General features: G+C 39.1%; 3 protein-coding genes across 8 annotated transcripts in view; 2 read left to right on the top strand and 1 right to left on the bottom strand.

The window, feature by feature from the left end:
* LOC122996823 (WD repeat containing planar cell polarity effector) overlaps window positions 1-3616 on the bottom strand; it is an 82643-nt gene extending 79027 nt beyond the window's left edge. For 3 of the 5 annotated variants that reach the window (XM_044372545.1, XM_044372544.1, XM_044372549.1), the window contains exon 1: window positions 3156-3598. The gene's annotated coding sequence lies outside the window, so the exon portion shown is untranslated. Of the gene's footprint in view, window positions 1-3155 lie in introns of all 5 variants that reach the window. The other 2 variants (XM_044372548.1, XM_044372547.1) reach the window with 1 other exon arrangement.
* Window positions 3617-3807: 191 nt separating this feature from the next.
* On the top strand, window positions 3808-10241 carry mdh1ab (malate dehydrogenase 1Ab, NAD (soluble)). The gene is made up of 9 exons (XM_044372550.1): window positions 3808-3962; window positions 4505-4603; window positions 5066-5162; window positions 7247-7422; window positions 7932-8054; window positions 8198-8374; window positions 8853-8966; window positions 9424-9513; window positions 9644-10241. The coding sequence occupies exons 1-9, from the start codon at window positions 3960-3962 to the stop codon at window positions 9764-9766; spliced, it is 1002 nt and encodes a 333-aa protein (XP_044228485.1). The 5' UTR covers window positions 3808-3959; the 3' UTR covers window positions 9767-10241.
* Window positions 10242-11718: 1477 nt separating this feature from the next.
* ugp2b (UDP-glucose pyrophosphorylase 2b) overlaps window positions 11719-12185 on the top strand; it is a 36557-nt gene continuing 36090 nt past the window's right edge. For both annotated transcript variants that reach the window (XM_044372858.1, XM_044372859.1), the window contains exon 1: window positions 11719-11987. The gene's annotated coding sequence lies outside the window, so the exon portion shown is untranslated. The remainder of the gene's footprint in view (window positions 11988-12185) is intronic.

Genomic DNA, 12185 nt, shown 5'->3' with positions numbered 1-12185 from the left:
GGCCTTTGCGACAAATGTAACATATCCACAGTGTGACCGAATCACACAGTGCTGTGCCAGCTAACGGACAGCTGTGAGCACCTGTTAGTCCCACACTGACACCCATGACAGACACAAGCACATGCCACACAGAGGGGTAAAAAAATGTAACAGGAGCTGAGAGGAGCACTGCCAGGCTGTGGCAGCTGCTTCAAACAGCTCTGAATCAGGCTATCACACACAGAGCCTTTTGAGAAGGGAAGCGTCCGTGTCAGGGCCCTGTCACTGGCAGATGGAGACACGAAAAGCAAGGCCAGTGTTGGGCTCTGGATGGAGAATTTGTGGATGGCTTGGGTTCATTCTGTGCTTTTAGTTTTAGAGACAGAACAGTGGGATGGTTTGACAAGAAAGGGAAATATTAGTATGACATGAGAATGTTACCGTTCACAAGGCGGAGACTGAGAGATGCAAATAACAGATCTGAATCTGACCACTCTAGCGTTGTCTTTTAACGTTTTAGCGTTAGCACCACTGCACTGTCATTGATTCAACTTATTAACTTATCAGGCTTCAACTAATGATTATTTTCATTACCAATTCATCTGTCAATTATTTTCTCGATTAATCGGTTAGTTATGTCTACAAAATGTCAGAAAATAGTGAAAAATGTCCGCTTTGTTTTTCTAGAGTCAAAAGATGTCATCTTCATATTTCTTTTTATGTTTGACCAACAGTCACAAAAATATTCAGTTTACTGTTGTGTATGACAAAGAAAGCATTAAATCATCACATATGAAAAGCTGAAATCAGCAAATATTCTTTATTCAAAAATGTCTAAAACAATTATTTGATTATCAAAATAGTTGCAGATTAATTTTCTGTTGATCCACTGATTGATTAATTGACTAATTGTTGCAGCACTATCAGGCTTAAAAACATCTCCTCTACAATGGTGTGCCATCAAACTGCGTTCTATCAAACTTTGTTGTAGTGCAAAAAATGAAAAAAAAAAAAAAATCAACATGACGTATTTTCATGAAAATTTAACATCATCTATGAGTCTTCAGACCTTAGTTGAGAACTTTACAACTAACCAAACCCCTTCCTTGCCATTAAAATGTCTCCGAGATGTAGAGGATATGCACTTTATTTGTGTTAGTGATGGTGTACTGATTGACATTGGGAAATGTTGTAAGCCATCCTGCAAAAAGGTCAGAGGTCAGAGCCACCTGTAGAACAAGAGCCCTGCTACAAATGAGTATTATATCAAGACACTTACCTCGTTCTTAATGTTATGGCATCAATGACTTCAGCTGCCCATCAATTTAACTGTCAAAAGACTTTTAATATCCTGCCCATGCATTTATTCCTCACAGCAAATGTGTTTCCATGACTGAAATCCCATACTTGTACTTTTAAATAATACCTGCATGTGTTTTATTCCATCCAAACAGTGGTTCAGCTACAATTGTTTTACTAAAGCTGCAACGATAAGTAAGAAAATTAATCGGCAACTATCTAATTGATTCATCGTTTCGCTAATTTTTTAAGCAAAAATACCAAGAGTTCCAGCCTCTTAAATGTGAAGATTTGCTGTTTTTCCCTGTCATATATATATATATATACACACACACACACACACACACACACACACACACACATATATATACATACATATACACACACATATATATATGTATATGTATGTATATATATATATAAAAATTGTAAACATGAAATTAATCGGCAGATTAACTGATAATAAAAAAATATTTAGTTGTGGCCCTAAACTATACAATAACATTTAGGGTATGACTATTGATTCACCACCTCATATTACCTTTGCTGTCATTTTAAGACTTTTATACTTTTGCGTACTTGTGTGTATTTATATAATTCCTTTACTTATGTTTCTGAAACTTTCTGAATATATTTTTAGGAATCTTATATTTTTAGTAGTTAAGTTTGTTTAAATCGTTTATTCTACAGGTGCGCTGTTTTTGGTTTGGGAGAAACAGAATTTCATTTCAATGTATGCAAGTACTAAGAAATGACAATAATGTAATCTTGAATCTTTCATACAAATCTTTTATCCAAACTATAAGTGGGTTGTTTGATTTGAAAATGTGGGCATTGGCTTAGGAGATAGAGGCATTAAGTGTTCATTTCATTACGCCAGAAAAGTGAAACAAATTCACAGAGTCACTAAATTTGTTCATCTCAGCACTAAATTGTGATGCAGCCTTTGATATCTGTATAAGACACGTTTAAATTTGATCATAATGTAATAATCCAAATCCGACTGTAAGTGATATCAAGACTCACATGACACTCAAATGATGTTATATCAGTATACATCATATCTTCCAACTGCAATTACTGTATAGCAATATTTAGCAGTCCATCTGACTATACAGTCCTGCTGTCTACAAATAACCACAAATATCATTTGTAAACAAAGAGTATAGGCTTAAGAAATCAGCTTCAAAAGTTAATATCATTTGGCACAGTGGTTTAACCCTGCAGACATCCAGCCAAGCTAATCTACAGTGACACTAAAGCTTGATGGCTGCTAGGTGAAACACCATCCCCTGTGCTTTTTGTTCAAGTCATGTAATGAGCCTGTAATGAGGCCATGAAATATTGATGGCCACGCTCACCTAACACTGGGCCTCTAGGGGTCCCCTCAACCCAAAACAAGATAGTAGAAAGGAACACTTTGCGCCTCTGTCACTGAAGGACTAAAGATGAAGAGACTGCTTTGTTAACAACAAAATCTTGATGTGCAAAAAGATGTTGTGATGCATGCTGTGATTTAATTACATCTCCAGGTTAAGCAAAAGATCAATTTAACAGTAATGGAACAATGAAAACATAATATTGGAAGTCTTTTAATAGTGAGGGGAATTTAAAATGCTTCATAATGTCAGTCCTTATTATTCTTAAGACCCAATGTCTCTGGATGATATTTGTTTGACCTATTAAAAGGTTATCACTTTGACAGTCAAACACAGAAAAGTTCAAGCAAGAGTCATTTAAATGTTAAACTTCCTCCACACAATCTTGCATTCTCAATACTTGACATTAGACACACAGACACACACACAGTTGGAGGGGGGAGAAAGACATAGAGGAAAAAAGCTTTGATAGGTAACGTTAATCATGTGTTTACTTACCTTGATTATCTCAGTGACGGGGGTTGCAGAGGTTTGCTGCTCTTTCACAGGCTGCACATCTTCAGTGGTTTTCTAACTTAACGTTATCGTCAACAACCAAACTTAACACACGCTTTTCATTGTAAACATTTAACGCTTCACTTAAACAATCCCGTTTAATAAAGATAACACGTGAACGCCGTTAGTCACCGTTCGCTGCTGGTTGTTAGCATTTTCCAAACTTAACAACCTACTTTTAAACGGAAAACATTTATATTTAACCAATTTCATGCCACTTCTATAACTTATGTTAACGCCATCAGTCGCTGTTCATATATTACACATGTTGGTCTTCTGTCTGTATCTCTAACAAGTAGCTAAGCTAAAGTAACTCACAAGCAATCCTCACGATGCTAGGTGCTCTCTGCTGCCGCTGGATTCAGGTCGCTAAGCAACTACAAGCGGTACTTTATTTAAAGGCTATGCTAACCTGCTAACCAGCTATGTCAACCGGCTAACGTTAGCTCATTAGACAGCAATATCTTGTAACATTAGAAGCCTATGTATACTGCCAAGCTAATAATAGTGTCGCCGATAGCAATGTTTTACTATCTATCAAATATGTGCTGTGTAACTTGTTGAGAATAGTTTACTTTTTTGACAGAGGACTACAATCACTACGAAAACTACAATTACCGGGACTCTCCATCTGCCGTCTGACCGTTACAAGTGTCGTGATTAACTGAGGACTTAAATACGAGTGACCTCCGGGTTGAACGAGAAGTGGGAGAGAGAAAGAGAGCAGTCCACCCTGTCCTTGTGAACATGGTGAGTACATTTAGGAAATATACGGGATAAATGTGTTATTTATACTCTCAGTAATGACAGTAGAACTAGATTATCTGACAGTTTACAAAGTTTTGCAAAGTTCGTCAAAGTTCGCTCTGCAACTTAATTTTAACGGTACTCGTAGTCTGGCTCGCCGAATGATGAAACCAAGCACAGGAGTTGATTTTATTGGAAAATTCAGTCATAGAGACACACAGTACTCCCTTTTAACGCTAGCTTCTTAGTTAGTTTGGTAATATGAGGGTTTGATTGAATTGTGTTGAGTGAATGGTAAAGATGGCGATGAACTTGATAACGTAAGTATGACCAGGTTTTGTTATGTAATAGTGAGTCCTGTATGCAAGAGACTACATCCGTGTCTATTTTTGAACTGACCCCTCTTGCTTTAGTTAATCCTGTAGACAAGAATGGACACCCAGCCCACGTGCTTTGGACAATTGAACTGTCACTTTCATATCTGTCCTCATAGTGAAATCAATGCTCATAGTACTAACATCAGTGTTAACCTTGTGTCTTTGCAGGCTGAGCCTATTAGAGTTCTGGTGACCGGCGCTGCTGGGCAGATTGCCTATTCCCTGTTGTTCAGCATTGCCAAGGGAGATGTCTTTGGCAAAGATCAGGTAAAGAAGGGCTTTGTATTGCTCGCGTAACACACTCAATATCTTATCTCATTAGGCAGTGTAAGGGCAGTGTCACAAGACATTCATTGGATACAAACAGCCCCCAGAAAATGGCTGTGAATATCACAAGGTGGTCAGGTCATGTCTGGGGGGGTGGGGGTGACATTGAACAGATGTTGTGCCTGTGGGAATTTAGCAGATTGCACCTGCTTGTCCACGCGCCCCGGGACAAGCCAGGATGTCCTTGAAGTCAATGAAATGGATCCTGTGCCAAGAGTCTTAGGCCAACTTTAAAACCACTTGATCCATTTGGCATGCGCACATGGCTTAGGCCTTCGCACTGTGTTCCAGAGACAACTAAGTCTCCCACTGACATGTCATTTTAGTTCAGCATGTTTTGAGTCGCATCCATCTCATACCATTCATCCCACTGTCTGCCTCCTTCCCTCCTCCTTCTGCCAGCCAATCACCCTGCTCCTTTTGGACATTACACCCATGTTGCCAGTCCTGGAAGGTGTTGTCATGGAGCTGCAGGACTGTGCCCTCCCACTTCTGAGAGGTAACTATTTAAAGGAGGGACAAAACATGTACACCATGAAACTACCATAATACATTGTCTCATACTGTATGTATTGATATATTGGCATCAGATATCAGGTGCTTTCTAGAAGTTCTGCCTTTTGCCAGATTATAGTTTTTTTCCATTTTAATGAGAGAACACGTGTTTATGCTGTGGTACTAAAATTGATTCATAATGCAGTGTGACAGTGATTAGAAAAAAATAGCACATAATTGCCTCCTGATTTTTGCTTAATTATATTGCTGTTATAGGATTGTGATTTCCTGTTCATTACCACAAATATGAATGTGCTGTAGATGATTGTCTTGCTTTTGATATCATTATTTTTGTGGACAGCATAACATGAAACACTCTTACTACTACTACTACTACTATTACTACTAATAGTATTACGAGTTATCCTATTATTCCCATTCCCAGTAAACATAGCTCTGGCCTTTCAGTTCCACAGCTCATTGTGTGGTGGGGGGAAGGGGGCTTAAGCATGTCCCATCATCATGCCAGCATGTTTCACATGGACCGTTGGCCTCTGCATAGTTTCCTGCTTTTTGGAGAATCTAAATTAATGGTAATTAGAAGGAGATGCTGGGGTTAAGATTTGTGGACAATTTTATTGAAAGTGCTTCACATTCTTGAATGCAAAGCATTCCTGCATTTTTTGGCCCAAGGAGGAATGAATCTGTTTTAGTTTAATTCTCTGCTCGTCGCTCTCAAGTGCACACACACCTTTAACGGAGGGAGCCAGGGTCTGTATTTATTTAGCATATCAAAATCATTTTAATCAATCCTACCTACACAAACTGCACTGTCAATACACGTATTTATTCATTTATTCATCAAGGAAATTATTGAAATGCACAGTATTAGATGGACAAATGCAATCATAGTTGCTACATCCCAAATAATAAATGTTGCAGATGTTTCTTCTTGTTCTCAGTTAGGTGTAAATTTTAAGAAGTTGTTTCTGCAAAGCAGGCACAATTTTTTTAGATGGAGCAGTTAATCCAGACAAAATCAGCCACAAGACCTGAATCAATCAATATCATTGAAAAAGGTTGTTGTCATTTATAATTTGTACACCTGTCAGAATGTCTTTCACCACTTACTGGGAGCTACTAAGAGCTTAGGCCAGCCGTGCAGCTCTCCTAAATCTTGGCGGTGTTATAAATTTCCCTTGGTTTGGAAGTTTGATTAAATGCTTTTAGGACCAAATATGCGTCATTGTAAGAATTCTTGGACAGTTAAAAATGATTTCTCTCTGAGATAATTGAGAAATATGGGCCCTTGTTTCCAATAGGTTTTTTGGTCTCATCACTGTAACCGCTGTCATGACATCAGTCGTGAGGCACCATTATGTGCCGTCTCCATTGTGACCTGGAATTTTTCCTTTGAAATGGTGTTGTCCTTTGCTTTGTTGGGACAGGGCTGTGAGAGGCCCCTGTATTAACCAACTGTGCTGCAAAGAAAACGCGTCATGCACTGAGATGGGCCTAGTCATATAGTACAATACTAGTCGCACATGTACACATGTACATTGTGCTTTTCTCAAAATTGTATGCATGTACGGTTTCTAAAGAATGGAAAAACTTTGCATGAATTTTGGCTTCAAACAATGAAAGATGGGAATTGTTATAGTGATGAATTGTGAGAAGCACAGCATGGACAGACAGGTTGTAAGCAGCGAATTTCATGTTCTTTGGTGCAGTTGTTTTAGAGGGTGTACGAACAAGTTAATTTTACACTTAACTTTTATCAGGAACTCCAACAGTGGAGTGAGCTCACCAGTTACACAAAGGATCATTAAGGAATTGTGCAGAATGTTTTTTTTGTTCCTGGAAAATTAGTATATTTATCTTTTCATTTGACAAATAAACACCTTGAAGAACAAAAAAAAATCATGTCAATTTAGGGAAAAGTCAGTAAAATAGTTCTCCTATAGCAAAACGAAAATGTAAATGGTGACATGAATCTGTTGAGAGTTTTTAATGTAAAATCAAGGAACCATACAGTATGTAAACATGTTCAAACAGAATCCGTAATTCAATCCCTTTCTCCTTTCACAGATGTTGTTCCCACTGACAAGGAGGAGGTGGCTTTCAAGGACCTGGATGCAGCCATCTTGGTGGGCTCCATGCCCAGGAAGGATGGCATGGAGAGGAAGGACCTGCTCAAAGCCAATGTGGCCATCTTCAAGAGCCAGGGAGCTGCCCTGGAGAAGTACGCCAAGAAGACTGTTAAGGTAACGACACAGGAGTTCAGCTTATAAACCTGCACTAACATGCTCATTTCCTCATCCGTCCACTCCCCTCCTTTTCTCGTGTCGAAGGCTCTGGAACGAAACTGTACAAAGTTGCTCGTGTTACATTGTTTGCGAGGGTGTACAAAATGTTCCACATACTTTTTGTTGCTACTGTGCTTTTGCTAGATTGTTCATTAGATTATGTTTGCACACATGGCAACATAATAAACAAAGTACAAGCTCATTTTCTAATGCTTAACCATCATTTTGTGGTCCTTTTGTGAAATAAAGCATAATACAAGTTTGCTTTTGTAACAAGAGTCTGGCTCCCCTCTGGTAAAAATAAAATCTAGAACTTCTAGCAACATGTTGTGCTTTTTAAATGAAGGGAATCTATCCTAAGAAAGCACCAAGGCCTATTAGCGAGCAGTTATTAATCAGTTACAATAATATGTTTGATCAGATGCGTCACTCAGGTCTTATTTTAAAATATGTGCATGTGTTTTCAGGTTCTGGTCGTGGGAAACCCTGCCAACACCAACTGTCTGATTGCAGCCAAGTCCGCTCCCTCCATCCCCAAAGAGAACTTCTCCTGCCTCACCCGTCTGGACCACAACAGGGCTCGCTCTCAGGTTTGTATGTGTTCCTTGGGAACCTTTCTGCACATTTTACAAACTAGACTCATAGACTTTTAGCTGCCATATCGTCAGACTTCCAGTTCTGTCTGAGCTGATTATGACACCTTCTTTCTGTCCTTTTTGTGGCGGTCCTATAGGTGGCGATGCGCTGCGGTGTTCCTGCCACCCAGGTGAAGAATGTGATCATTTGGGGCAATCACTCATCCACTCAGTACCCAGATGTGCACCACTGCATGGTCAAGTTGTCTGGCAGTGAGCTCGCCTGCTTCGAAGCAGTGAAGGATGATGCCTGGCTCAAAGGAGAGTTCATCGCTGTGAGTTAAAGATTTACTGTTTTCTATTGGACTGATATACATCTTGCATTTTTACAACGTTCCTGTGTCAGCCGTTCAAAAAGCCACGATACACATAATACAAAAATATTTTCATAATTTAATTGAAGTTTCTTGATAGACATTTTTTAAATCAAATGGTTAGATGATGGCAGTATACTTTACAGGAGTAGCAATTGAGATGAAGTTCCCTAATCACATAAGACCTGAGCTGTTTAGCAACTACTCAAATATTGATCACACAAAATCATAATAAACTGCAGATTTATACACAACCAAAAAAATGCAGTTCATTTTTTTTATGCTTTGACAAATAAAAGCAAAACTATGTGCATGACTCACTACCACCAGGGGTAACTGACCCTGTAATCTAAACGCTTAGTGCTTCTGCTCACATTTCCATTCACTACTAATCTTTGCTCGGACATCATTTTTAATGGTCCATGTTGCTGTAATGCAGACAGTGCAGCAGAGAGGTGCTGCAGTCATCAAGGCCAGGAAGCTGTCCAGCGCCATGTCTGCAGCCAAGGCCATCTGTGACCACATGAGAGACATCTGGTCAGGCACCGCTGAGGTAAACCATATATTTATTTATACTTTAGTTATGATGTGGGAATGTCTGCCTGTTGCATTCAAGAAAGAAGTGGTTATTACTTTGTCCACACACCTAATGATTGTTCTTTGCTGTCCATTGAAGACCGGTGGAGCAGACAGGGGTATTACTACAATACAAAAAGTTAAGGGGTGTGATGATTGAGATTTATAAAACGGAAACATGCATATGCACAGTTTCATGCATGTAAATCTGACAAAAAGAGTATGAAGGGATATTTCTGTGTTTTCCATAAATCTACACAGACTTTTATGTATCTGACACTGGGAGAGGCTGCATATGGCTCTGTGAAATGTAATGTTTTAGTGTTCTCTTAAATAATAACCATTTTAACTTTAGTGATGATGAGATACTCTTTCTGGTATGAGCAACATTGTATTTCAAATGAAGTTTTAACCAGTTTCTCCACTATGTTTAGGGTGAGTTCACCTCCATGGGTGTTTACTCCTCTGGCAACGCCTATGGAGTCCCAGAAGACCTCATCTACTCATTCCCTGTCCAGATCAAGGTGAGAATGATCTAACTTTATGTTCACTTCTTTAGCAGCCTACTGTATGTTTTTGAATTTATCTGGTAAATAAAGACACAATGATATCAGTTGAAAATACAAAACTTATGAGAGTATCTTCTTTCATCAGAACAAGACCTGGAAGATTGTGGATGGCCTGGCCATCAACGACTTTTCCCGATCCAAGATGGACGCCACAGCCACAGAGCTGATAGAGGAGAGAGACACAGCTGTGGCTTTCCTGGCAGTATGACTAAACCCTACAGGGCCACCCGACCGGCGCTTAGATAACCCCAAAACTCCAGACTCACGCCTGTGATAAAGCACTCCACCAACCCCTACATTACTGTGTGTGTGTATGTGTGAGTGTGTGTTTGTGTGTGACAGAGAGTGAGTGAGTTCATGTTTATGAGTGTAAAGTTGGATTTATACTTGTGCGTGTGCACATATAGCCACCGTAGCTTTAGCTACGCTAATGTGCACCTTTTCAAAAACTGAATGGGGACCGCAAGAATGATGATCTGCTAGTTTGGGTTGCTTGTGTTTTTTCCCACAAGTGTCCGATGCCAGTGGAGACTGTTGATAGTGAAGGCAACATTAAGCAAGTGGAAGAAATGATCAATAATCCTCTCCTTTTCAGTAACACCAGATATATTCTGTCATCTAGCAAAGCCATTTCTATTGCAAACTTTCTGCTTGCTCTGATCACTCCTGTCTATCACAAATTTTAACAAAAAGAATGTAAACAGGTTCACCTTGGCTATAAATGATCGCACAGCATTAGTCTCTTTTTTTCAGTAGACTACAGACACCGCTGTGTTGAGGCTATTTTACACCATGACGCACAAGTATAACTTCACTTTAAGTCCATCAAAGTTGTTACCAGGTATTTTCTGATCATTTTTCTCTGGGGATAAGTCAATGGATGGTTGTTACATATAGTCAGTGATGCACTAAGTTCTCAAACACTGGAATCAATAACTATTAAAGCTGAAACAATACAAAGATTAAACAATGTAGTTTGTTTGTTTTTGTTTTGTTTTTTGATGATTTTGATTTTGCTTTGTGTTTTCCAAGTGGAACATACCTATTCATTTGCCTGTAGGATGACAAAACGAATAGGTTCAATGTAGTTCGCAATGTAGGCTTCCAAACTGCTTGTGATGTCAAATCATGCTAGTAAGTAAACTTCTTAAACTGTGATTTTTGGTGAGCACAGAGAAACTTTCTCTTTAGCTAGATGACCTTTGAAGACAGCCTTCTAGTGTCAAAAACTCTGCACAGTGATGGCCAAACATCACTGGCAAGACATTTTTTGAGTGGAGTGGGGCTTTAAATAATTCATATATCTCTGTTTTGCCCAGCCCCAGTGAGAGGTATTTGCACAGTTAAAGGACAGGTTCACAATTTTTCAAGTCTGTCTTAAAATAACAAGAGGGACTTTGGCACTAAAAACACTGTAACATTGAAAGATATCTACTTGGTGTGACTAGTTTGGAAGCTTCATATTAGCTTCAGATAAACTTTTGAATACATTTTTGCACAGAAGGAGTGGATTTGGCCCCTGTCACTTACATTTTAAATACATTACAAAGGGATCTTTCAATGGCCAGTATGAACAAGAGGAATGATTACAGTAAGAAATCACTATTTCAATGTTCATTTGGGCACCAAACAATTGACAGGTTAAGACAGACTTGGAAAATTGTGAACCTGTCCTGTAATGTGAGTAAAACACTGTACAGTACAAGCGCAATGTCACAGTTTCACCAGGTAGGGGCAGTGTGTCCTAATTTTTCTGTTGCATACCAGCAACACAAGGAAAGATTATGTAACTTCTGTAATTAGTTAAAATTCATGACTTGCAATTGTTGATAAAAACAATCAGTCATTAATAAGGACAAATCTACCAAAACTACTCCAACATTAATGGGGTAAATCTGATGTATTTAGAGGAATGTTGAATGCTGCGCAGCCTGTTTGATAATACTCATTATAATATAAGGGCGTACCTCAAAAGATTAGTATTTCACAAATACAAACAGTAGTAGTAGAGTATATGGGTCTATTTTTTTTAGCTTTTTTCAACCTGGTGTTTTGTCGAAATCTGTTCCCCCATCGAATAATGTTCCTGTCGCACGTAGCAGAAACCTATTGGTGTTCAAATGCTACGTCACGGTTAAAAAGGCTTTTCATTGGCTGCCATCCTCCTGCAACGTTCCAATTCGGAATGACACTATGTTGTAAAACTAATCACCTTTTTTCTTAAGTTCTTTAGTGTTTTTTTAAAAGCCTTTTTTGATTTTTATTCAGTAATGTCAAAGGGAAACAGACGCTCGGTGTGTTGAGGTAAAAGTCCGTTTCAAAAAACAAAATACAATATTGGTGTCTCCTCTGCGCTGTGGTCCATTTAGACCCGCTGGACCAGGCCGACCCCATCGACTTTTCTTCCGCCAGCATCCTACAGCCACACAGTAAGAAAATGACTTTAAATATGTGTACATTTTACCACTTTGCCTCTTGACATAACCCAGTAGTTTCAACCGAGAGGTGTCGAGGTAACACAGTACCTCAGGTTAGCTAATACGTAGCCCAACTGGGGGGGGTTTTACTGTAAACGGTCGTGTTTCTCCGTGTGGCGTTCACGGTACCGACGTTAGCCTGATGCGTTT

This window comes from Thunnus albacares, chromosome 14, assembly GCF_914725855.1.
Source record: "Thunnus albacares chromosome 14, fThuAlb1.1, whole genome shotgun sequence".
In the NCBI taxonomy this organism is placed as follows: Eukaryota; Metazoa; Chordata; class Actinopteri; order Scombriformes; family Scombridae; genus Thunnus; species Thunnus albacares.
This window is presented reverse-complemented; position numbering and strand designations above follow the sequence as displayed.

Bases quoted from the DNA above. Each gene is read 5' to 3' on its own strand.
- mdh1ab (XM_044372550.1), top strand. The intron at 4,604-5,065 runs GTAAAGAAGGGC...TCCTTCTGCCAG, and splicing joins ATGTCTTTGGCAAAGATCAG to CCAATCACCCTGCTCCTTTT. The intron at 8,375-8,852 runs GTGAGTTAAAGA...GCTGTAATGCAG, and splicing joins TCAAAGGAGAGTTCATCGCT to ACAGTGCAGCAGAGAGGTGC.